The sequence below is a fragment of the Pongo abelii genome, chromosome 1 (genome assembly GCF_028885655.2).
Source record: "Pongo abelii isolate AG06213 chromosome 1, NHGRI_mPonAbe1-v2.0_pri, whole genome shotgun sequence".
In the NCBI taxonomy this organism is placed as follows: domain Eukaryota; kingdom Metazoa; phylum Chordata; class Mammalia; order Primates; family Hominidae; genus Pongo; species Pongo abelii.
The window spans coordinates 222,060,659-222,085,372 of record NC_071985.2 but is presented as its reverse complement, the minus strand read 5'-3'; the positions used below and the strand labels follow the sequence as shown (position 1 = coordinate 222,085,372).

The window sequence follows — 24,714 nt, the reverse complement described above, 5'->3', positions numbered from 1 at the left end:
TGGGTGAGCGGTAGGACAGGGATTTTATCGTGGTTGTTGAGATGTTTGTAAAAAGATTTTTCACCATTGGCACCACTGACATTTGGCAATGGATTGTTCTTTGCTGTGGAGCGCTATCCTATAGGACGTTCTGCAGCCCCTTTAGATGCCAGTAAGATTCCTTACTTGGGACAACCAAAAATGTGTCTAGACATTGCTACGTGGCCCCTGGGGAAAAACTCCTGGTTGAGAACCACTGGTCTAAAATTCTTTTTTTGTTTTTTGTTTTTTTTTTTTGAGATAGAGTCTCACTCTGTCACCCAGGCTGGAGTGCACTGGTGCCATCTGGGTTCACTGCAACCTCTGCCTCCCGGGTTCAAGTGATTCTCCTGCCTCAGCCTCCTGAGTAGCTGGGATTACAGGCTCCTGCCACCATGCCCAGCTAATTTTTGCATTTTTTGTAGAGACGGGGTTTTACCGTGTTGGCCAGGCTGGTCTCAAACTCCTGACCTCATGATCCGCCTGCCTCAGCCTCCGAAAGTGCTGGGTTTGCAGGCATGAGCCACCATGCCTGGCCTTAAAATTCTTTTAATCCTTCATTTTTATGAGCACTTGAGTCATATTCTATTATTCCAGGGAGATTTAGGTTGAAAGAAATTCTTTTTTGTTTTGAAACAGTTTCAAACTTATAGAAATGGTATAAGTATGAAGAATTTATTTTGATCTGAACCATTTGAGAGTAACTGACTGACTGGATGTCTCTCACCCCGAAAACTTTAGTGTGTGTTTCAGACAGACAAGGGTGTATTTTACACGATGTGGTAAGGATCATCAGAATCGGAATTCACACTGATACATGACCCACAACGAATTCTCAGGCCCTGTTCAAGTTTCTTTATTTGTCCCAATAATGTCATTTATAGCAGAGGACTCCAGCTCAGGGCCACGTGTTACATTTGCTCGTCTGGTTTCTCGTCTCCTTCTGTCCAGATCCGTTCCCCAGGCGTTTCCTTCACTTTCTGGGAAGAGTGGAGGCTGGTGATTTCGTGGATGCTCCTTGCTTTGGGTTTGTCTGGTGTTTTCTCCCGAGTGGATTCAGGTCATGCACCTTGGGCTGGAAGGTCCCGGGAATGATGCTGGCCTCTTCTCTCTCAAGGCGTCCTGCCAGGTTTCGATGTGTCCCTTTCCTGGCGCTGTGCACTTTGAGCGCTTGATGGAGGTGATGTCTGCCGGGCCTCCACTGTGAGGTCTCCATTTGCTCCTCAGTCATTACTAAGTCTTTAGGGGCATTACTTTGAGACTATGTCAATAGCCCATTCTTCAGCAGACCTTCATTTTCTCTATTTATTTGTTTATTTTTTTGAGGCAGGGTCTGGCTCTGTCACCCAGGCTGGAGTGCAGTGGTGTGATCTCTGGCTCACTGCAACCCCCGCCCCCTGGGTTCAAGCAATTCTCCTGCTTCAGCCCCCCGAGTAGCTGGGATTACAGGCCTGTGCCACAGTGCTTGGCTCATTTTTTGTATTTTTAGTAGAGACAGAGTTTCACCATGTTGGCCAGGCTGGTCTCGAACTCCTGGCCTCAAGTGATCCTCCCGCCTTGGCCTCCCAAAGTTCAGGGATGACAGGCGTGAGCTGCCACCACGCCCAGCCCAGAACTTTATTTTCTTCACTTACATATTTATATCTGTATGGATTCATGGGTTCCTATTCTGTTCAATGGGTTGTAATCTCTTACCATCATTTTTTATTTTGATGCTCAAATGGTCCTAGATGAGGTCAGGGAGAGCCCCTTTAAGCCGGCTCTTGTGTGCTTTGGCGTATCCTCATCCTGTGCTTTGAGCACGTCCCTATTCTGAGATGTTCCCAGCTTAACTTGTGTGCTCCTGCCTCGGCCCTGGAATCAGCTCTCTCTCCAAGGGGCCCAGGGTTTGCATCTAGGGGTACCTGTTGCCAAAGCCTAGCTGAACCTCTGTGCCAAACTCCCCCCTTGGGCCTGTTCTACTTCCCACAGCACTGGGGAATCACAGGCCAGAGAGGGGAGGGGACTAAAAGTGGAGAATAACAGGGATAGAAGGGACCGAGAGCTTTACATCACATGTCAGAATGCATGTGCTCTGTGAGCGTGGCCTTCAGAGCAGCCTGTGACACCATGCATTTGTGCAAGGAGGCCTGCTGCTGCCCAGCATGGTCCTGGACTTGTGTCCTGGGGGTACCAGACAGGCTTACGAGAAGACAGTGGTTATTCCAAAAGGCAAGGAAACCAACACATAAGACTAGCCGGTTGAATCAGCATTTTTAGGGGAAGAGCAGTTATGAAATCTGACCTCTGTACTTGGCAAGATTTGTTCTGGGTCTTTATCAAGATCCTCATGGGTTGTAACTCTAGTCAATGTCAGAGCCTTCCAGATTCCGCCTTTTTACCTCTGTGATTTTACACTTGTTTGGGAGAGTTGGTATCGAACTCTGACTTTCCGTTCAGTGTGACGGAGTGCAGAGCCATGTTACCATCCTGGGCTTTTCCTGGACCTGCTGTGTGCTCAGCAGCATCCTGGACACCCTCTTTTTAAAATAGTTTAATTTTTAAAAATTCTAAGTAGGCCATGTGTGGTGGCTCACACCTGTAATCCCAGCACTTTGGGAGGCCAAGGTGGGTGGATCACCTGAGGTCGAGAGTTCAAGACCAGCCTGGCCAACAAGACAAAACCCCATCTCTACTAAAAATAAAAAAATTAGCCAGGCATGGTGGCACACGCCTGTAATCCCAGCTACTTGGGAGGCTGAGGCAGGAGAATTTCTTGAACCTGGGAGGTGGAGGTTGCAGTGAGCTGAGATTGCACCACTGCACTCCGGGCTGAGCAACAGAGCGAGCCTCTGTCTCAAAACAAACAAACAAAAAAACATTCTAAGTGGCCTTCATTTTTAAGTTTTTTTTTTTTTTTTTTTTTTTTTGGAGACAGGGTGTCACTCTGGAGTGCCGTGGTACAATCATGGCTCACTGCAGCCTTGGCCTCCTGGGTTCAAGTGATCCCTCAGCCTCCCCAGTAGCTGGGACTACAGATACACACCACCACACCCAGCTAACTTTTCTATTTTTTGTAGAGACCGGGTCTCCCTTTGTTGTGCAGGCTGGTCTCGAACTCCTGAGCTCAAGTGATCTGCCCACCTCGGCCTCCCAAAGTGCTTGGATTATAGGCGAGAGCCATTGTGCCCAGCTAGTCCTCATTTTTTTTTGAGACAGAGTCTCGCTCTGTTGCCCAGGTTGGAGTGCAATGGCGCAATCTCAGCTCGCTGCAACCTCTGCTTCCCGGGTTCCAGCAATTCTCCTGCCTCAGCCTCCCGAGTAGCTGGGATTATAGGCGTGCGCCACCATGCCAAGCTAATTTTTGTATTTTTAGTAGAGATGGGGTTTCACCAGGTTGGCCAGGCTGGTCTGGAACTCCTGACATTGTGATCTGCCCACCTCAGCCTCCCAAAGTACTGGGATTACAGGCATGAGCCACAGCGCCTGGTCTCATTTTTAAAAATAGTTTTAGATGTACAGAAAATTGGAGAAGAGAGCACAGGAGTTCCCACATGCCCCACACCCAGTTTCCTCTGTGATTAGCATCTTAAGCCAGCATCGTTCATTTGTCAAAATATGTGAACGATTATTGACACAGGATTACAAACGAAAGCCCACACTGTGTTCAGGGTTCCCTTGCATTGCCTAAGGTTCCAGGATCCCATCCAGGAGCCCACGTCACATTCAGTCATCACGTCGCCTTAGGCTCCTCTGGCCTGTGACCGTTTCTCAGATCTTGTTTCTCAAGACCAGTTTCTTTGATGGCCTTGGCAGTTTTTGAGTATTGATCAGGTGTTTTTGTGGGATGCCTGTCTCCTGGGATCTGTCTGATGTCTTCCCCGTGATTAGACTGGAGTTATGCGTTGGGGGAGGAAGACCACAGAGGTGAAAGATCATGCTCATCACATCAAATCTTGGCTGGGCGCAGTGGCTCATGCCTGTAATCCCAGCACTTTGGGAGGCCAAGGCTGGCGGATGACCTGAGGTCAGGAGTTTGAGACCAGCCTGGCCAACATGGTGAAACCCTGTCTCTACTGAAAATACAAAAATTAGCCGGGTGTCATGGCACGCACCTGTAGTTCCAGCTACTTGGGAGGCTGAGGCAGGAGGATCACTTAAACCCCAGAGGCAGAGGTTGCATTGAGCTGAGAACGTGCCACTACACTCCAACCTGGGTGACAGAGCGAGACTTCATCTCAAAAAAAAAAAAAAAAAAAATCAACCTGATTTACCACTGGGCACCTTCCCTTTTGATATCTCTTTTAATCTTCACAACAAGCCCCAAAGTTGATGTGATTCATACGATTTTCTAGCTAGGAGGACAGAGGCTCAGAGAACGGAAGTAATATTGTGCTGAGTTTCACGCCAAGGAGGCCCCTGCTCCAGGGTGGCTAAGCGGCCTCATTGTTTTTGACATTTGGCTGGTTTTCAATTTGAGGGTTATTATAAACCCACTGCTGTGCTCGGCCTTTTTGTTTTCTTTCGGGTTATTTCCTGAGGGTGTGTTCCCTCAAGAGGGATGACGGGGTAAAGAGTGTGAGGTTTTTGTTGCCAGATGGCTCTTTAGAAAAATGGAACCAGCCTGCAGGGCATGGGCAGCTCTGCGACCCTGTTCACCCACTTCCCCTTCAAGGCCGAGTTGTGTCATTTTTATTTATTTTTTTGTTACTTTGTCACCCTTTTTTTTTTTTTTTTTTTATTCTGTTGGCCACCCCCAGTGATTTGGTACCAAAGAACAGTTGGCTGCTTGTGAAACTCAAAATCACTCTGGAGGTACCATGATTTAGTTTCACCGACGTCATTGAAAAGAATGTGCCTCAGCCGGGCGCGGTGGCTCGCGCCTGTAATCCCAGCACTTTGGGAGGCCGAGGCGGGTGGATCACGAGGTTAAGAGATAGAGACCAGCCTGGCCAACATGGTGAAATCCCGTCTCTACTAAAAATACAAAAATTAGCCGGGCATGGTGGCGCACGCCTGTAATCCCAGCTACTCAGGAGGCTGAGGCGGGAGAATCACTTGAACCCAGGAGGCAGAGGTTGCAGTGAGCCAAGATTGCGCCACTGCACTCCACTCCACCCTGGCGACAGCGTGAGACTCTATCTCCAAAAAAAAAAAAAAAAAAAATTACCCCTGGCTGGGTGTGGTGGCTCATGCCTGTAATCCCAGCACTTTGGGAGGCCGAGGCGGACAGATCACGTGAGGTCAGGAGTTCGAGACCAACCTGGCCAACATGGTGAAACCCTGTTTCTACTAAAAATACAAAAATTAGCTGGGCGTGGTGGCACATGTCGGTAATCCTAGCTACTTGCGAGAATTGCTTGAACCTGGGAGGCGGAGGTTGTGGTGAGCCGAGATCACGCCACTGCACTCCAGCTTGGGTGACAGAGTGAGACTCTGTTTCAAAAAAAGAAAAAAGTATCCCTAAGAGTGTTTCCCAAACTCAGCTAGTGTCCACACAGCATGTACAAATGGTCAGTCTTGTGTGTACTTTATCCTACTTGTTGACTGAGCACTGGTGAGCATATCTGCGAGGGCTCGGGGCTGGTGGCTCTCCAGAGCTGCTGAAGGCAGAGATGTGTGCAGGAGGCGGCGTGGCTGGCATACGGGCATCTTGGTGGCAGATATGTCTAGCCAGGGATGTGTGCCTGACAACACCATATTCCAGATCTCCGTAGGTAGCATTCACGGGAGTGGTTAAAGGCTGGGCATCCCTGGAGGATGGTCTGCTTTGAGAATTGACTTGCTCCAGGATGGGCTAGATGCCGGGATGCCCCCTCACCTTTCTCAGATGGCCAGTGAGCCAAGGTTAAATGTTAAATGTCAATATGTGCTTGGGCATGACCTGGCCCCTGTTTAAATGGGAGAACAATGAGAGTGGAGGGTAGAGGTTTGAGATGAGAAGATAGAGGTTTTGTGCCTTGAGAATCATTGTATCAGCACCTCCTGAGCCCACAAAAGGATGGGATTGAAGGAAATGAGATGGCCCGAGAACAGTTGTCCTCCTCAAAGGCTGCCACCTGGGTGCTTTCAGGCACAAGAAAGAGAAAATCGAAGTCCAGCTGGAGTCAGAAGGGCTCCACAGCAGACTGGCTTCGGGCGTGTGCCAGGCAGGGTCCAGGTAGCCTCTGCAGGATCCATCACCCTGTCTCCATGACCTGCCTTGAGGTCCTCCATGTGGGTCTTGCCTGGAGTTCCAGAGAGTTCGGGGCTGTCCACACCCTGGAGACAGCAAGGTGGGGGCAGCAGCCACAGACCAGCCTCTGACCCAGTGGAAGCCTCCTGGGCTCCGGTTGGGCCTGTGCTTCTCGTGAACCAATCCTTGCATGTGCGCGGGGGTGGGGGTTGGGAGAGCGGTTCAGTGTGTTCACTGGTTTAGTCATTAGGAATGAGAGTGGCAGCCAGGTGTGGTGGCTCACGCCTGTAATCCCAGCACTGTGCAAGGCCAAGGCGGGCAGATCTCTGGAGGTCAGGAGTTTGAGACCGGCCTGGCCAACATGGTGAAACCCCGTCTCTACTGAAAATACAAAAAAATTTAGCCGGGGTTGGCGGCACGAGCCTGTAATCCCAGCTACTCGGGAGGCTGAGGCATGAGAATCGCTTGAACCCAGGAGGCGGAGGTTGCATTGAGCCGAGATCGCGCCGTTGCACTCTAGCCTGGGCGACAGAGTGAGACTCCATCTCAAAAAAAAAAAAAAAAAAAAGGAATGAGAGTGGCCAGGGGATAGAGGTGGTCCCCTGTCCTCCATCTGCCACTGGAGAAGTGAGCCTCCTTGCCTTGAGCTGGGGTGGGTGCTGACTCTGAAACCCATCCAGGGCTCTCCAGACTGAGGACCTGACTCCTGGGCTGAGTTCAGCACCACCTGTGATCCAGGAGGACCATTTGCCAATAGGTGGTGCGGGCGGGGCCGGGGGCTGCCAGACTCCTTGGTGAAGTTGCTGTTCTTGCTTTTTGCAGATTCCAGACCCAGGAGGAGCTCAACAGTAAGTACCCCTCCCTTGCCCCCACCTCAGCTTCGTGTCCCTAAATCTGACTCCTTCCCTAACAGATCTGAAGTTTTGAGAGCTGCTGGGGGAAGGGAGAGGGAGGGGACGGAAGGGCCATACCGCTCCCACAGAGCCCAGGGTACAGGCTCGTGCTGCAAGTTCAGGCTGTCTGCCGCCCCACAGGGACCTCTGTGCACAGCAGCCTCGCCTGGGGCCTCAGCCAGGCCTTGGCTGAGGATGGAGAGCCCCACCCTCATAGCAGCCTCCAGCTCCTGGCTCAGCCTGCCGGGAATTTCCAGAAGGGCGTGCACACAGTGGATTTGGTTTGGGCCACTTTTGGGTACCAGGTCTGGTCAGGAGGAAGACTGTGTTCATTTCCCCCTTTTCTTTACTCTTCCATGAATCTCATCCTCCAAGCTGGATGACAGAGCAGGTGGCTATGGTCCATTCCTTTTTTTTTCTTTCCATCTATCAATTCTTCCATTACTTTCTTTTAATTCAAGCATTCATACATTAAGAAGGGTTTCTATCCTTTCATTTTTCAATATAATATACAGAACCATAATGCTAGTTGAGTTTCAAATTATGGGGGATCATATTCGAATATGCTTGGATGTGACAAGTGGCTGTTACAATACTGAGAAATTTCATGAAAGAGGTATTCAACAATTTGTAAGGTAATCAAATATGTTTTTGCTGTGTAGGCCAACGCATTAATAGTAACTTGTTTTAAAATGCAGTCTTTTGGCCGGATATGGTGGCTCACACTTAAAATCCCAGCATTTTGGGTGGCTGAGGCAGGCAGATCACCTGAGGTCAGGAGTTCGAGACCAGCCTTACCAACATAGTGAAGCCCCGTCTCTACTAAAACTACAAAAAGTATCCAGGTGTAGTGGCACACGCCTGTAGTCCCAGCTACTCAGGAGGCTGAGGCAGGAGAATCGCTTGAACCTGGGGGACAGAGGTTGCAGTGAGCCGAGATTGCGCCACTGCTCTCCCAGCCCAGGTAACAGAGTGAGACTCCATCTGAAAAGAAAAAAAAAAGCAGTCTTTGAGCCTTCATATTATTATGAAAGAGTATTCAAGATTATGTATTAAGGTTGGTGCCATTTGCCATTAAAAGTAATGGCAAACCTGGTTTAACCCTTCTGATAGGTAGTTGTGGATGTTGGGGTTGAGAACTGAATAGTCTTTGCCTGGAGTGACACCACACTCTAGAATTTCCACTTTGAAGAATACTCAGTTCTAACTTGTGATTCCTGGTAGAACAAACTTTATTTTTCTAGCCCAGCAGTGATCTAGAAGCTGAGGAATCTCAGTGCCTTTTAAAAGTTGTTATGTGGTTTTGTTTTAAAAAGCTCCTGTTTTGGGAAAGTAGAATTTATGGGTATAACATATGTTCATTATTTGTACATAAAACCATTTAAAAAGTTAAAAAAATAATAATAATAATGGCAAAAATGTGATTACTTTTGCACCAATCTAAAAGATATGCTCTCTGTGCCTTGAGAATCATTGCGTCAGCATGGGCATCCCTGCCTCCTCTGAATTACTCAAAGTCACTCCATCTTGAAAGCATCAGGACATTTCATGAGGCCACTTCTTTGCTCTTACCTGTAAAAGTCAAAAACTAAACTGACACATTCCTTATGATATAGCTGTTTTTTTTTTTTTTTTAGCATTCAGAAAATATTTATTAATAGTATACATGAATTTAGATTATATAGTATAGAGGTCACCGGGCTTGTCACTGCAACTAACAGTAGTCTGTTTTTAGAATACTTGAGTGTGATCATAAAAGACTACTTTCCAGGATGTTGGGGCTGGGGAGCTGGAGGGGCTGCTCCAGGAGGCGGGGAACCTGGAGCTGGTACTTACAGACTTTGGTGCTTATGAGTGTGGATTATGGACCAGATGCCAGGGTTCAAATCCTAGCTCAGATGCTTACTGATGGTATATAACCCTGGGCAAGTTACTCGACTCCTCTGTGCCTCGGGGAGGGGGCTGTTACCCACGTCATTTGGTGGTTGTGAGGATTAACATATGTCAAGGACTTTAGGACAGGGCCACAGACGTGGCGAGCACCCTGTGAGTTGCTGACTGTTTCCCCTACTATTTAGTACAAATTAAAAGCAACAGACTTCACGTAGAAAGCTGAGAAGCCCGGGGCAGCTCATGGCAGCTTTAAAGCAGAAAGGGAGACTCACTGGGGTCTGTAGAGATGAAAAAAAAGGGGCCTCCCAGTTCAGAGACTGGCGGGGAGGTTGGGGGTACCCTGCAGCAGCACCCATTCCCCTCCCACAGCAGCTGAGGAGTGGCGTGTCGGTGACAGAACCCATCGAGGAAGAGCTGGGGTTAATGAGCCAGCCGCTGACGGAGACCTACCACAACACGGGGGCAGCCTACCTGGAGAGCCTGCCGCTGCAGGATGCCAGCCCGGCCGGGGGCCCCTCGTCCCCCAGGGACCTTCCTGAGCCCCGGGTGTCCACGGAGCACACCAATAACAAGATTGGTGAGTCAGCCAGTTTTGGGAGGTCCTCTGCAGCCCAGGGGCAGACGGGAGACGAATACGGGGCCCTGGGCCCTGGGCCCTGGAAGGGACCTGGAGACCCTGGAGCTGAAAGGCCCAGGAAAGGAGAGGCATAGATTCTTCACCCCAATTTAAGTTTCTGTAAGTAGGGACAGCAAGGGTACTTACCTCGTAGGCCATTGTGCGAATTCATGAGCCAGTGTGCACGAGGTGCCTGCTGTTACTCACGTAAAAAATGAACGCCACCCCAGCCCCCAACACCGAGCACCCGAGGGGACAGGAGGAGGACGTTCCAGTGGTCACAGGACCGGCCACTTGTCTGGCGCATTCCGGGCACTGTGTAGGTGCCATCTCTTCATCTCTGATGGTCTCACCACCTTCTTTGGATGGTGTCTTTCTCCCCATTTTACAGTTGGGGAGACTGTGGCTCAGAGGGTGAAGTGATTTTCCCCATTGTATGGCTACTAAGTGGCACAGCTGGGACTCGCCCCTGTGTCTGCTGGGCCCTGAAGCCCTTGGTTTGTCCACGTTACCACCCACCCTCTGCAGAAGCAGGAGGCCAGATGGGGCCCAGATGTTCAGAGCTTCCCAACGGCAGCTGCTGCCAGCCTGGACAGACATTGGCTTTGGCCTCCTGCGGGCCTCCCTGCCTCGTCTCTTGCTTCTCGTCACCTTGGTACGGCATTTTCCCCAAAATATATATCTGACCGTATTGCACCCCTGCCGAAAAGCCTCCAGCGGCTTCCCATTCCCTATGGGATGAATTCCAGCATTCTCATTCCAGCACTCAAGGCTGACAGCAAGTTGTAGCTCTCCCACCAGACTCACCTACCTTCTGACCCCACAGTCTGTCCCTCCCCCTCATGGCAGTCTCCCGAATTTACAGACCCCTCTCTCACTTCTGAGCTTCTTAGTGGGAGCTACCCCCTCGCCTGAAACAGCCAACTCCACTGCCTTGAATCCAGTTAATTCTGGATATCCTGGGGACCCTGCTTATTTGCCCCTTCCTCCAGGAAGCCTTCTGTGCCCTCTCCACTGTGCTATGCTCCCTAAGAACCCAGGCCTCCCCTACCCGGTGTCCTAGCACCCAGCGGTGTGACTGCGTGTTTATAGCCTTTCTCCACCTCCACCTGGCTTTGTGCTCCCTGTGGGCAGGGCCTTGGTGGACCCCACCTCTGTCACTTCTGGAAGGGTGACTGGCACTGGGATAATACTGAAGAGTCATTTGTAATTGTCCTGTGCATTTCTGTGGCAGACAGTGGTGGCCAGAACTCTTCAGGGCAGTCATCTTCTCTTTTTATTTTTTCAGCCTCCTGAGAGCTGGGATTATGCACGAGTGTCACCATGCCTGGCTAATTTTTTGTATTTTTAGTAGAGACGGGGTTTCACTATGTTGGCCAGGCTGGTCTGGAACTCCTGGCCTCAAGGTGATCTGCCCGCCTTGGCCTCCCAAAGTACTGGGATTATAGGCATGAGCCACCTTGCCCAGCCTGGGCAGTCTTTTGTAACAAACTGAAACTTTTGAAATGGTAGCTTTTAGTAAGTTTTATTTGAAAAGTATGTATTTTGGGAAATATCATCAAAGGCTTCTTCAGAATTCCTAAGAAGTCCTCATTGGAACATCTGAGTCCACACTGAGTACAGTGCCTGCAGTCCCAGGGGTGGGGTTCACAGGGTGTTTGATGGGGAGGAGAAGGAAGTACCAGGCTCCCAGGCAGCTGGCTGAGGTGTGGGCTGCCCTCCCCCGGCATGGCCTGCAGGCCTTGCTGGTGAGTGGATCGGGGGCCACCTCCGCCATGGTGGGAAGGGAAGGCCTTGGAGGTTCTCTTGGGCACCCAAGACGCAGGCAACCCCCTTGTCCTCCTGATGCCAGCCCAGGGGAGCATTCCCCCTTCCCATCCAGTTCCCAAGAGGGGTCACACTGGGGTCTGTAGATCATCCCTCTCCCCTTGGGAACCAGGCAAGGGAAGAACCCCTTTCCCCCCAACTTCCTCACCTGCGCTCCCCACGTGGCCAGGATGGATTCCCTGGGCTCTGGAGCTCTGGGGAGGGGGCAGGAAATCCATGCAGCCCTTGGAAGCCACCCCCACAGCCTGTGGGGTGGGCAGCCTGTGATGGGGGCAGAGCCAGAGCAGGGCAGACCCCTCATGGCCGGCTCTGAAATTTCCAGACCCCTCTCTCACTTCTGAGCTCAGTGGGAGCTGCTTCCTCACCCGGAGCAGCCAATTCCACTGCCTTGAATCCAGTTAATTCCGGATTTCCTGGGGACTCCTGCCCATTTCCCTGAGGAATGTGAGGGGACCAGCCTGTCCCCAGCTGTGGCTCCTTCTCACTAATCCAGCACCCCTACCCCGACTTCCCTCTCACCTGCTCCCACCCACCTGTCATCTTCTCTGCCTGTCCCCCTCTGGGCCTTCCCTCCCCTCCTGGGGTCTCCTCTCTCCCCACCCCCGGCCGCCATCTTTTGCCCAGCAGGCCTTGATGGAGGTGTGGGGAGTGCTGAGGCCCTGCTCTGTTTTGGGGTCTGTGGGGGCGCCCAGCCCACAGCCTGTCCCGCGCTCTGGGCCTTCTCCTCTTGCTGCCGTTTGGCGCACTGCTCTCTTTCCTGGGGGTGTTCAAAACCGGAATAGAAGAACCGGCGTCATGCAATAGGGTTGAGGGTGTGGGGGACTCGAGAACCTTTTTGGGATTCCTGAATCCGAGGGGTATAACTGCATTCCCAGAAAGACAGGGGTCCCTGCACCCCCACCCCACCCCAGCTCTCAAGTTCCCTCTGGAGCTTCCCCATTCTGGCCTCCAGAGTCCAGCTCAGAACAGCTGGGAGCCAGCCTACCCTGAGCCAGACACCATCAGCTGGGTGGAGGCCAGGCTTCCCCACCCCCAGCTCCTCGGGCCACTGAACCTGAGCCTCCGTGTCCCCTCTATCAGAAGGCCACACCAGAAGCCCCCACATCACACTGTGGCGAGGACCGGCCATCCGTCCAAGCTCCCACCATGTGCTCGCAGCACAGCCGTGCACGCCGCAGGCAGGAGATCGGCTCTGAGCAGTAAGCTCTGAAATTCACGCCCTGAGCCAGGCTGTCTCAATCATGGGCTGCCGAGACCTATGGAGGGGGCCGGGGTTTCTGCAGGATGTGACAGGCTGGCTGAGTTTGCCCGGACCAAGGGGGCTCCCAGGACGCGGGACTTGCAGTACTAGAACCAGGAATGTTCCCGGGCAAGCTGGACAAGTTGGTCACCCCGGGTTTTGGCTGCAGGCACACAGATAAGAGCAGAAAGGGCCACCAGGCAGAGTGGGTGTTTTTTTTGGGATTTCTCCTAACCACCTGGCGACCTTGGGCAGGTCATTTAACCTCTCCAGGCTTCAGGTTCTTATCTGTAAATGGGAATCTTGATGGGGTCCGCCTTGCAGGAGGGCTGAGAACCCAGGAGCTGGGGTGTGGAAAGTGCTCAGCTCTGCTGTTTCTGCTCGTGCTCTGGTTACCCACGGCTTTGCCTGTTTTTGTCCACGGTTTACTTTCTCTCCTACCCTGTCCTCTTCTTCCCTACCCATCCCCAGAGAAGTGCTGAGAAAATCCTAAGTACAAGTGGGCTGGTTCTTAACTCCTCAAGGCCCAGCTCCTAGCTATTCTATTTCCTCTGAGCCCCCAGGACGCCTGTGAGGTGAGTCAGAGAGGCTGTACCATCAGCCTGAAGCCACCCGCAGGTGTACCAGCACTGGGCCTTGGTCCTTCTCTGCCTCTTTGCTCCCGTCCTGGCTGATGCTCTGGCCTCCCTCGCTCACCCATCCTTCTGCCTTGCAGAGAAAATCTACATCATGAAGGCTGACACCGTGATCGTGGGGACCGTGAAGGCTGAGCTGCCGGAGGGCCGGGGCCTGGCGGGGCCAGCAGAGCCCGAGTTGGAGGAGGAGCTGGAGGTGGACCATACCCCCCACTACCCCGAGCAGGAGACAGAACCGCCTCTGGGCAGCTGCAGCGATGTCATGCTCTCAGTGGAAGAGGAAGGGAAAGAAGACCCCTTGCCCACAGCCGCCTCTGGAAAGTGAGGCCTGGGCTGGGCTGGGGCTAGGAGGGCAGCAGGGTGGCCTCTGGGAGGCCAGGATGGCACTGTTGGCACCAAGGTTGGGGGCAGAGGCCCGTCTGGCCTGAACTGAGGTTCCAGCATCTAGTGGTGTACCGGCCGGTCATTGCAGGGGTCTGGTGGTCTCTGCTTGCATCCCCCACTTAGCTGTCCCCTGACCCAGAGCCTAGGGGATCCGGGGCTTATACAGAAGAGACAGTCCAAGGGGACTGGATCCCAGCAGTGATGTTGGTTGAGGCAGCAAACAGATGGCAGGATGGGCACTGCCGAGAACAGCATTGGTCCCAGAGCCCTGGGCATCAGACCCTCACCACCAGGCCCACAGCCCAGCGAGGGAGAAGTTGTGAGGCTGGCTCCCAGTGCCCCTGTAACCCTACTCTCCTCTCTCCCTGGATCTCAGAGGTGACACCCATTGGGCACTTCCGGCATGCCCCCAGTTACTGTAAATGTGGCCCTCAGTGGGCATGGAGCCAGTGCCTGTGGTTGTTTCTCCAGAGTCAAAAGAGAAGTCGAGGGATGGGGCGTCGTCAGCTGGCACCGTCTCTGCTGCAGCAGCCACACTGTACTCTGCGCTGGCATGGGGGCCCCTGCCTGGGCTGCGGGACCCTCCTGGTGCTGCCTACCTCCCCTGTCCTGTAGCCCCCTTGGTGGGCCCAGGGCCTAGGGCTGAGGATCAAGTCACTCATCTCAGAATGTCCCCCACCAGTCCCCACCACAGCAGGCGCCTCGGGTCTCAGATGTCTGCAGCCCTCAGCAGCTGCAGACCGCCCCTCACCAACCCAGAGAACCTGCTTTACTTTGCCCAGGGACTTCCTCCCCACGTGAACATGGGGAACTTCGGGCCCTGCCTGGGGTCCTTGACCGCTCTCTGTGGGCCCCACCCACTCTGTCCTGGGAAATGAAGAAGCATCTTCCTTAGATCTGCCCTGCTTGCAAATCCACTAGCACCGACCCCACCACCTGGTTCCGGCTCTGCACCCTTTGGGGTGCGGATGTCAAGAGGCACCACGGCCTCACCTAGGCATCTGCTTTACTCTGGACCATAGGAAACAAGACTGTTTGGAGATTTCATCAGGATTTTGGGTTTTTCACATTTCACGCTAAGGAGTAAAGGGGCTCTGACTTCCGGTCAGCTGGCCAGCTGACCCCCTAGGGCCTTCAGATGTGTATGCAAATTAGTGATGGATAAGGATGAGTCTTGGAGTTGCGGGCAGCCTGGAGACTCGTGGACTTACCGCCTGGAGGCAGGCCCGGGAAAGCTGCTGTTTACTCATCGGCCAGCCACGTGCTCTCTGGAGGAAGTGGTAGTTTCTGAAACCGCTCAGATGTTTTGGGGAAAGTTGGAGAAACCGTGACCTTGCGAGGTGGTTACACCAGAACCTGGACATTGGCCAGAAGAAGCTTAAGTGGGCAGACACTGTTTGCCCAGTGTTTGTGCAAGGATGGAGTGGGTGTCTCTGCATCACCCACAGCCGCAGCTGTAAGGCACACTGGAAGGCACACGCCTGCCAGGCAGGGCAGTCTGGCGCCCATGATGGGAGGGATTGGCATGTTTTAACAAAATAATGCACTTCCTCACCTAGTGGCCCTTCACACACCTTTTGAATCTCTAAAAATCCATAAAATCCTTAAAGAACTGTAAGACTGAGGACGTGATCATTGAAATTGAGAGTATGTTATTAATAGAGCCCCTGAGCAGAAGTGGCTTTGGGAGTCTCCCCGCAGGGCAGGGATTCCCGCTGGACCCCCAGGCACTAAGGTGGCCAGTCTCTGGTAGGTTGGCTACTTCTGGGGCTGAGAGCCCACTTCCTGCTGGGGCAGTCCTTCTCATTGCTGGAAGATTTTCCTTATCACTCGAGGCAAATTCTTTCTCCATGTAATTGCCACTCCCTGGTCCAAAGGCTGCCCTTTGAGGACACTCAGTTAAATAAAGCCACTGTCGGCCAGTTGCGGTGGCTCACGTCTGTAATCCCAGCACTCTGGGAGGCCGAGGTGAGTGGATCACCTGAGGTCAGGAGTTCAAGATTAGCCTGGCCAACATGGTAAAACCCCGTCTCTACTAAAAATATAAAAATTAGTCGGGTGTGGTGGTGGGCACCTGTAATCGCAGCTACTCAGGAGGCTGAGGCAGGAGAATCGCTTGAACCTGGGAGGTGGAGGTTGCAGCAGTGAGCCGAGATCGTGCCACTGCACTCCGGCCTGGGTGACAAGAGTGAGTCCATCTTGAAAAAAAAAAAAAAAGGCCACTATCGCCACAAGGCTCCCTTTAGGTATTTGTAGAAAGTAGGAAGGTTTCTGGGCCTCTCCATGGCCTTCCTCCCTCTAGGCTGGGCCGAGCAGCCCCATAGCTTTGGAGAAGGGATTCTCCAAGGAACAGTGTGAGTGCCCAAGCCCTGGGAGGCAGGGGGAGGACCGCAGGTATCTGGGAGTGTTGGGCTTCTGTGTCTGAGCTGGGAGGAGCCCAGCCTGCCTCCCTGGGCACAACTTAGTGGCACTTTAGGGCCAGCCTCCACCCCAGGCAGCCAGCCTGAGGTCCCCTCTGACTGTGTCTCCTGTGCGAGGTGGAGGAAACCCACAGCCACGGACAGACCCTGCCCACCCCATCCCCACGACTCCAGCCCACACCCAGACATCAGCCCAGCCATTGAACCAGCCACTGCCTGCCATGCACTCAGTCCAGGAGCCAGGGTGAATTTCCCCATCCTGCCCAGCGATGAGCGGACCCCTTCTATTCTCGCTGTGCTCACGTCCAGGTTGGCAGATGGACAGAGCCCCCTGCTACTCAAGGTAACAATTCTCAGGCTGTGACGACACCCCCACACACCTCTTCCTAAGCATTTGTGATCAGAGAGGGACAGCAAGTGGTAAGTATCAGATGGAAGCTGTTGCCTTCAAAGAAAAGCCATTGTTTCCCAAGGCACTTTTGTAGGTGGTAAAAACCATTCTACAGTTCGCAGAATCTCCACAGCTCGGGTCAGTCCCTAAAACGGAACGAGGGGACCTCCCTAGAGCGTCTCTCACTCCATCACGACCTCACCCTCCAACAGTGAGGTGTTAAAGACCCAAGACTGGCTCTTGGTCATCTTTGTCCCACGGTCACCAGGCACTGATTGGTTGGGCTAAGTAGAAATGAAAACCTGTGTGGGGATGAGAGGCGGCTCTCCAGCCACAGTTCCTCGGGTGCCTTCTCTCTTCCACCCACTTCCTCAATCCTCTGCAGTGGGGGACAAGTGTGGGGTGGGGGTGGGGGGGCTTGGGCCAGAATGTGTGGGGACATCAGATTCACAGCCACGGCCCAAGAGAAAAGCTTAGTCAAGGCGAGACTGTTCAGCTTCAAGGGGGGCTCCTTGGGCTGAAGGAGAAGCTGCTTGAGGACACCTCAGGCCCCTGCACCCTCCACCAGGCCCCTCTGCCAGGCCCCTCCTCCTGAGCCAGCACCCCATGCTGGCCAAACACCCTGGAACCCTTGCCCCTGGCTGACCCAGGGGAGCAGGTGTTCAATGTTGGGGCTATGGGTGTGAGCCAGGCACAGGGCAGAGAGGCTTGCCTGCCATTCTCTGCAGCTCTGACACAACAGCAGCTTGCGGATGGTGATGGCGCTGTGGGGTCACACACAGGCTCGAATCCCAGCTCTGCCATTTATCAGTTGCATGCGCTTGGCTATGTTCCATGATCTCTTTAAGACTTGGTTTTCTTGTCTGTGAAATGGGGGTGTCAGTCTCTACCTGACGGGGTTGTGGGGCTTCCCTGACATGCCACTTGGTGTGTGGCTTGTGCTGAGTGGCAGGTTCTGTCCATATTCCAGCCTGGTGGCCACTTGCCAAGAGCGAGCCCTTCCTATATCTGCAGAATTCAGCCCATCAAGGTTAATCAGAGCTTTCAGGCCAGCCTGGGAACCTAGCCGCCCTTGGGGCCAACTTGCTGTGGGAAGCCCCGCAGTGGGCAGGCCTCTTCTTGCTCTATGGGCTACCCCAAGAACCCTTCAAATCACAGTCATAGGACTGGCTCATTATTTGACGTCTGTAACTCTGGGCATGTTGGCGAAGTGCTGCGGGTCCCTCCGGAGGGACATCTCACTCGTTGTTCTAGCACATTCCAGATTGCACCACATTGCTGTTCAAGGGCTTTCCTCAATGAAAGAGTCTAGCTGCTGAGGACTAGTGGGGCACAGACTTGCTCTCGTGGGTCCTGTGTCTGGTGGACGGGACAGACCGTGGCGTCATCAAATCAGTACACAAGGTCATTCCAGAGTCAGATCACGCTGTGAACCACAAGAAGCCCGAGCCAGGTACTGTGGCAAAGTGGGAGGGGAGGGCCACCACTAGCTAGGTGGTCAGGGCCAGCCTCTTTGAGAAGGTGCCCTTTGAACTTGGCCTGAGTGATGTCACAAGCCAGCGAGGTCTGGAAGGCAGGGAGCTGAAGTGGGCACACTCCTGCCTCAAGTTTCAGGAAGAACACGGTGGTGGAAGAGGCACAGTGGCGAGGGAAAAAAGGAGGTGAGGGGGGAAGGCCTGGGGAGGAGGGCCTGGTGGGTCATTGTGATTAGGCACCTAGATTTTATCATAAAAGTACTGGTCTATGTTTATTTCTGTTTTCTTCCTAGTAGAACAATAAACATCCTGGTATTATTTCAGCAATGAGTGAGAAAGGCCAAACCAGGGGCGGCAAAGGTTGTTTTAACCTATTTTGGAGGGAAGTTGGGGAAACAGGCAGCAGTTGCTGGCAGCCAGGAAGCAGTTAGATGGGTTTTCTCAGAAAGAACTAAGACAGCATTCCTGGTGATGATTGTAGCTATGGGTAGGGTTAGGAGTCTGCCGGTCTAGCTTCCCCCTTTCTCTGGGTATCTTCCAGAGAGTAAAAACCAAACTGAAAAACCCTGGGAAGCCTGGAGGCCTTTGTTTGTGTTTTGGTGTGGTGATTGTGTTCCCGGTCATGAGGCAGAGGGATTATTTCAGCATCACAAGGACAGCAGTGGCCTGTGCTTACTTTTTACCCTCTAGCCCTCATGGAGGCAGTGGTCATTTCATGCTGGTGACATGGAGCTGTGGCTTCCGGCTCGACCAGCTCCCAGCTGCTTGGTCCCAAGCAAAGCCCTTATGTGCATTCAATGTGGGTTTTCTGGTCTGCAAAATGGACCTAATGGGGCCAGGTGCGGTGGCTCACGCCTGCAATCCCAGCACTTTGGGAGGCCAAGGCGAGTGGATCACTTGAGGTCAGGAGTTCAAGACCAGCCTGGGCAACATGGCAAAACCCCATCTCTACTAAAAATACAAAAAGTAGCCGGGCATGGTGGCACGTGCCTGTGATCCCAGCTATTTGGGAGGCTAAGGTGGGAGAATTGCTTGAACCTGGGAGGCGGAGGTTGCAGTGAGCCGAGATCGTGCCACTGCCCTCCAGCCTGGGTGACAGAACGAGACTCTGTCTTAAAAAAAAAAAAAAAAAAAAAAAAAGGAACTATAAGGCTGAGAGGGACTGTGGAAGTCCAGGTCTGGGCACGTATGCCACGTTCAGTAAATGACAGCCATCAAGAGCAGCATCTTAAGAGCTGAGAGTTCGCCTAGGCCTTCCCGTATTCTTTGTACATCTGGGCTTCCTAATAGAACCCTGGACGGTAGATAGGCTGGGTGGCAGCACTCCCTTTTACAAACTGAGGCTCGGAGGGGGGAAGCAACTGGCCCACTGCTACACAGCTGGGAAGTCCCAGAGCTGGAGTTCAACCCCCAACTCTGTGATTCTAAATCCCTCCCCACGCCCAGGTGGCCTGGCTGCCTCTGTGGTCAGGGCTTGTGTTCATATTGTGGTCATCCCCTGGCACGATGCCTTCTAGATAAGTTTCCTTCCATCTTCAACTCACCACAACTGAGAGACAGAATAGAGCCTGATTTTATTCCTCCCTTTATGGGAAGGCAGGGACAGTTGCAAGAGGCAGGGTAACCTGCCCAAGGTCAAACTCCAGGCTGGGTGTGGCTTTCTGACTGCTCTGACCAGACAGGAAGGACACAGAGCTAACCCAACCAGGGCCTCCTTCCTTGACACAGCTTTCCTCAAAGGTGTGTGTAATTTTTTTTTCTTTTTTTTTTTTTTTTTTGAGACAGGGTCTTCCTCTGTCACCCAGGCTGGAATGCAGTGGCACAAATACAGCTCACTGTAGCCTCAACTTCCTGGGCTCACGTGATCCTCCTGCTTCAGCCTCCCGAGTAGCTGGGATCACAGGCACATGCCACCATGCCTGGCTAATTTTTTTTTTTTTTTTTTTTTGTAGAGACGGGTCTCTCTATGTTGCCCAGGCTGGTCTTGAATTCCTGGGCTCAAGCAATCTTCCTACCTTGGCTTCCCAAAGTGCTGGATTACAGGCGTGTGATTCTGAGGTCCAGGAGACTCGGCGCTGGGTTGAGTCCAGGGAATCTCTGGGGGAGAACTGCCTGAGAGTGGAATTGCCCTTTCCATCCCCAGTAACACCTCATATCCTGCTCACTGCCCCACCTGAGGCTCCCTGAAGGAAGACAATCAAAGAACAAGCCTCCCATTTGACAGATGGGAAAACTGAGCCCCATAGAGGCGAAGTGGTTTTCCCAAGGTCCCAGCTTGGTGCTGTGTGATGGAGACAGCTCTAACTCTAGCTGTCAGCTGGGGCTGGGGTAGGGGAAAGTCACTGTCTAGTCCAAGGGAGCAGTAAAGATGACATGCTGATTTTCATTCTTCCTTTAAAAAAAAAAAAATCGATGTTAAAAGTAACTGTGGTGAGAGGGTTGGGTTCTTATTTACAAGGCAGCTTTGCAAGAATAAACAGAGTAGACGAAAATATCCCATCAGCTGGGCTTCTGCAGCTTTACAAGCTACTGATCTGTGCAGTCAGAGGGCCCCAGGTTCAGAAGGGCCCTGGGCTTGGTTTAATGCTCTGCTGTCGCCATCTTGAAAGTGATTAATAATTTTTGGCAAGGGGCCCTGTGTTTTCATTTTTCATGGAGTTCTACAAATTATGTAGCTGATCTTGTATGGGAGCAGGGAAATCATTAATTCAGAATTCACTCGATGCCAAAGCATTTTACCTCCATTGTCATGTGACCTCAGAGGGACGTTATAGATAAGCACACATGTCCCCATTTTTAAGAAGTGTTAAATGACCAGTAACTGACGTAACTGTTCAGTCATCTCTTGCTATATAACAAATCACCTCAAAACTTAATAGCTTAAAACAATGGTCATTAATTTTGCTCACAAACCTGCAATGTGGCCTGGACTTAGCAGGGGGAGGCACATCTTGGCTCACATAGTACCAGCGGGGGTGATGAGATGAGCTGAAGAATCCACCTCCAAGAGGGCTGGCAAATTGGTACTGGCTGTCAGTTTCTCTCTGTGGAGCTTCTTGGGCTTCCTCACAGCATGGCTGCTGGGTTCCTGGAGCCAACAACTCCAGGGGCAGGAAGTAGAAACTGCCAGCGTCATAAAATCTGACCCCGGAAACTGGCACTGCATCCCCTTTGCCGCATTCCAGGTAGTCACAGAGCCCAGACTCAAGGGGAGGGGACACAGATCCCACCCCTCGTTAGGAGGAGTGTCAAAGAATCTCGAGATCTTATGTGTCAGCATGAACACTTCACATACTGTCTCATTTTAGCCTCTTGGTAATTTTGCCATTATTGCCCTTGGAGTTGGTTCAAGGAAACTAAATAACCTGGTGGAATGCCAAGTTCATCTGGCTGGAATTTGAGTCCAAGCTGGTCTGTCTCCAGAGTGTGAGCTCTGGACTGAGCAGCTGACCTGTGCTTTCAGGGACCTGTGCAGTCAGAATGTGGCAGGAATGGAAAGCAAGCTCACATCTGTCTGATTAGAGAACATTTGAGCTTGGTACCCATACAAACTAGGCCCTATCTAGCTTTTAGATAGGGAAATCAAGGCTCTGAGAGGTCTTGCCAGGCCTCTCCTGAGGAAGAGGGCAGGGTCTGGGACCTTCCAGGGCAGGATGGGGCCCCCAACTTGGGTTGCACAGAACCATGTCAGGAAGTCACATAGAGTTGTGGGTAGATTATGCAAGTACAGGCTGTTGGGAGGGATGTTGTTTTTCACTGCAATTACACTTCACTCAGGAAATACAGCTTCTGCACGTACCGAGGGAGGGTTCCTCACCTTGTGCAGAAGACCTCCTGGTGAATACCGGGGCACTCGCTGGGTGACCCTGGGTCCTCTGGGCCAAGTTCATTCATCAAAAGTTCCCGGAGAAGCCCTTTGTGCCCATCTGGGTTGGGCTTTGACAATAGAGTTGAAGAAGCTTTATTCCTGCTATGCATGGAGTCACAGGTTAGTAAGAAAGATGGTAAGAGCTGTACTTGAGGCTTTCGTGTGCTCTCACTTAAACCTCACAGTGCACTAGGAAGTAGTTATTACATTACCCCTACGTTACAGATGAGGAAACCGACACGCAGAGTAGCTAAGCCAGTTCCCCAGGGTCACACAGCTGCTAAGTGGTGCAGCTAGGCTTTGAACCCAGGCCACCTGGCTGGAGTCTTCGTCCTCACCCACTTGGCCATGCTGCTCCATTGTGGCTCAGGCCAAGGTCAACACTATGCTGAGGCCCCAGCCCTGAGTCCCAGACCCTGTAGAACACTGTGCAGGCATCCATGGGGCTCAGTAAATGCACAGGTAATGGAATTCGCTCTTGGCTTTTATCCCACCTTTCCTTTCCAAAGCCCAGCTGTGGCCAGGCCTCTCCCTCACAGAACCTTCTGTGGCTCCCTAGTGCCTACAGGCCAATGTCTGCCAATCCAGCTTTGCTGCTACCTCCACAGCTCCGTATCTAAACCTCTCCTGAGACCTGACTGTTTCCGCTCAGTCACCAAATACAGAGGGCATATCCTCATCATGAAATCTCTGCTCAGTGCTCCAACCCCTGAATTTCCAACCTCATCTTTCTCCTCCTCCTCCAGAAACCCTTCCAGGACACCCAGGCCCAGGACCTCCAAGCTCCCACAGCACTGACTGTGAAGGGGGACTGGAGGCCAAGTTCCAGAAATCTTGCAGAAAATATCTCTGAAGAGATGCATTCATTCATTCATACAGCCACTCCTTTAGTCACTCAAGCAACAGATCTGTATGTAACACCTACTATGTGTTGGGCACTGTGCTTGGAGCTGGGGAGCACAGTGAAGTGGGGCAGTGGCGGGGATATACAGTACTACTCTCAGGGAGTCACAGCCCAACTGGGAGACCAACCTAGAGTCTGGTCATGGCCTAGAGCATGATATTTGCTTTGATGGAGAGCAGCTTGGGGTTCATGACCCCAGTGGATGGCACCTAGCCTAGATGAAGGGAGGTCTCTGCTTTCCCCTCTGTAGAATGGGTTTAATAAGAGCACCTACCCCAAAGAGATGTTGTAAGGATTAATTTCATCCATTAATTTGTTCAATAAATATTTGTCAAGCTCAAACTCTGTGTCAAGCTCAAAATCCCAGTGGATGGCACCCAGCCTAGATGGAGGGAGGTCTCTGCTTTCCCTTCTGTAGAATGGGTTTAATAAGAGCACCTACCCCAAAGAAATGTTGTAAGGATTAATTTCATCCATTAATTTGTTCAATAAATATTTGTCAAGCTCAAACTCTGTGCTGGGGTGCTGGGGACACACAGCCCTGCCCTCTGCAGAGTGACAAGAAAGAGTATTTGGGATAACATTGGCTGGTGGTAATTGCTATAAAGACAAAAAAGAAAGTGGTGTGTAGACCCTCAGTGTGGTAAGGTGTGTAGCCAGGGCTTGGGGATGTAGCACCTGCTGTACAAAGGTCTGGGAGAATGTAGCGATTCAGGGTGTGTAGGGGGAAGTGAGTAGTTATGATCATGAGTCTGTGGTAGACATCGCCCCATCCTTGCATTTGCATCTCTGGGTTTCTACAGAAGAAAGGGGCAAGGTGATGGAGAGAATTTCATGGGCGGAAATTGTTCTACAGGAGCTGGGGAGGGAGGCTGGCAGGGCTGAGCCGGCTACTTGGTGGGAGGTTGCAACAGCCTCAGGACGGGTGGAGAACTGCAGGGGAACTGGAGCCCAAGGGGGTTTCCTTCCAGGGTGAAGGGGAAAAGCAAGGCTGGGCACTTTGGGAACTTCTCAGGGAAACCCTCTCCTGTACCCTAGGGGACCTGGGCTCCATTCTGGAAAGGCAGAATACATGGCCTCCATCACATTTTGGGTCTGCACTCATTAAGCACTTACTAGATGCCAGGCACTGTAGAGTCTCCATCTCAGATCCTTACAGCACCCATGTAAAGCAGAGGCTATTTATCCCCATTCTACAGATGAGGAAATAGAGGCTCAGGGAGGTAAAGTGATTTGTCCAAGGTCATGGTTGCATACCAGTCAATGGCTTGAACAGAGACTTGAACCCAGGTCTAGGTGATGGCAAAGTTGATGCTATTTCTCCTTTTGATATACCCCAGCTGTCTAAAGCAACCCTTTTTTTTTGCTAGGCTTCTTGGTGTTTGAAACTTTACCACTCATTCCTAGGGGCTAAAGGTTCCTGGGTTCCTCCCTGGGGCACATGTCTAGGAGCAGGATCTCGATCTGGTGGCAGAGGGGCAGCAGCTGCTCTGTCTGGCGTACAGTAGGTGCTCAGTAAGTCTGCACGGCAGGCAGGACAGGCCTGGGTTGGAAGGAGGTCCAGTTTCTTGGGAGTGAGAGCCTCAAGACCAACTTCACCTGAAGGACAAACAAGAGGTGGCCGAATCACTGCCATCTACTTCAAGAAGCCCCCAGGACACTCCAGCCAAGGTGGCTTGGTCCCTTTTCTAAGTCGCCTGCCCACCCTGCCCAAGCTCCTGCAGGGAGTGTGCCCACTCTGACTCATCCACGTCCAGCCCTGCCCAGCTCTCGCTGGGGCAGCGGTAGGCACACATACTCGTAAAAGTCTGAATAAGTGAAGACTGGGAAATTGCACCAGGGAAAATTACTTATTTCTTCCTCTTTTGAATTGGGGAGGGGAAACGTTGCTGGGGAAATGAGGTCAGTGACGTGGTGAGCATTGCATGCTCCTTACTGATGAGCAGAGGACCGGTCTCACGTGCTGCCTTCCTAGGGAGGGCTGGGTAGTGCGTCA

The 24,714-nt window shown here is 52.3% G+C and overlaps 2 protein-coding genes across 7 annotated transcripts in view; both read left to right on the top strand.

The window, feature by feature from the left end:
• TNFRSF8 (TNF receptor superfamily member 8) overlaps positions 1-15,278 on the top strand; it is a 79,621-nt gene extending 64,343 nt beyond the window's left edge. For 4 of the 6 annotated variants that reach the window (XM_054541623.2, XM_024255605.3, XM_024255609.3 and 1 more), the window contains 3 exons: positions 6,995-7,020; positions 9,328-9,535; positions 13,357-15,278. In XM_054541623.2, the coding sequence (XP_054397598.1) occupies positions 6,995-7,020; positions 9,328-9,535; positions 13,357-13,601 (479 nt within the window). In that variant the 3' untranslated portion in view covers positions 13,602-15,278. The remainder of the gene's footprint in view (positions 1-6,994; positions 7,021-9,327; positions 9,536-13,356) is intronic. The other 2 variants (XM_054541630.1, XM_054541618.2) reach the window with 1 other exon arrangement.
• Positions 15,279-21,347: 6,069 nt separating this feature from the next.
• TNFRSF1B (TNF receptor superfamily member 1B) overlaps positions 21,348-24,714 on the top strand; it is a 58,575-nt gene continuing 55,208 nt past the window's right edge. Inside the window, exon 1 of the mRNA XM_063715008.1 lies at positions 21,348-21,934. Coding sequence (XP_063571078.1) covers positions 21,923-21,934 — 12 coding nt within the window. The 5' untranslated portion in view covers positions 21,348-21,922. The remainder of the gene's footprint in view (positions 21,935-24,714) is intronic.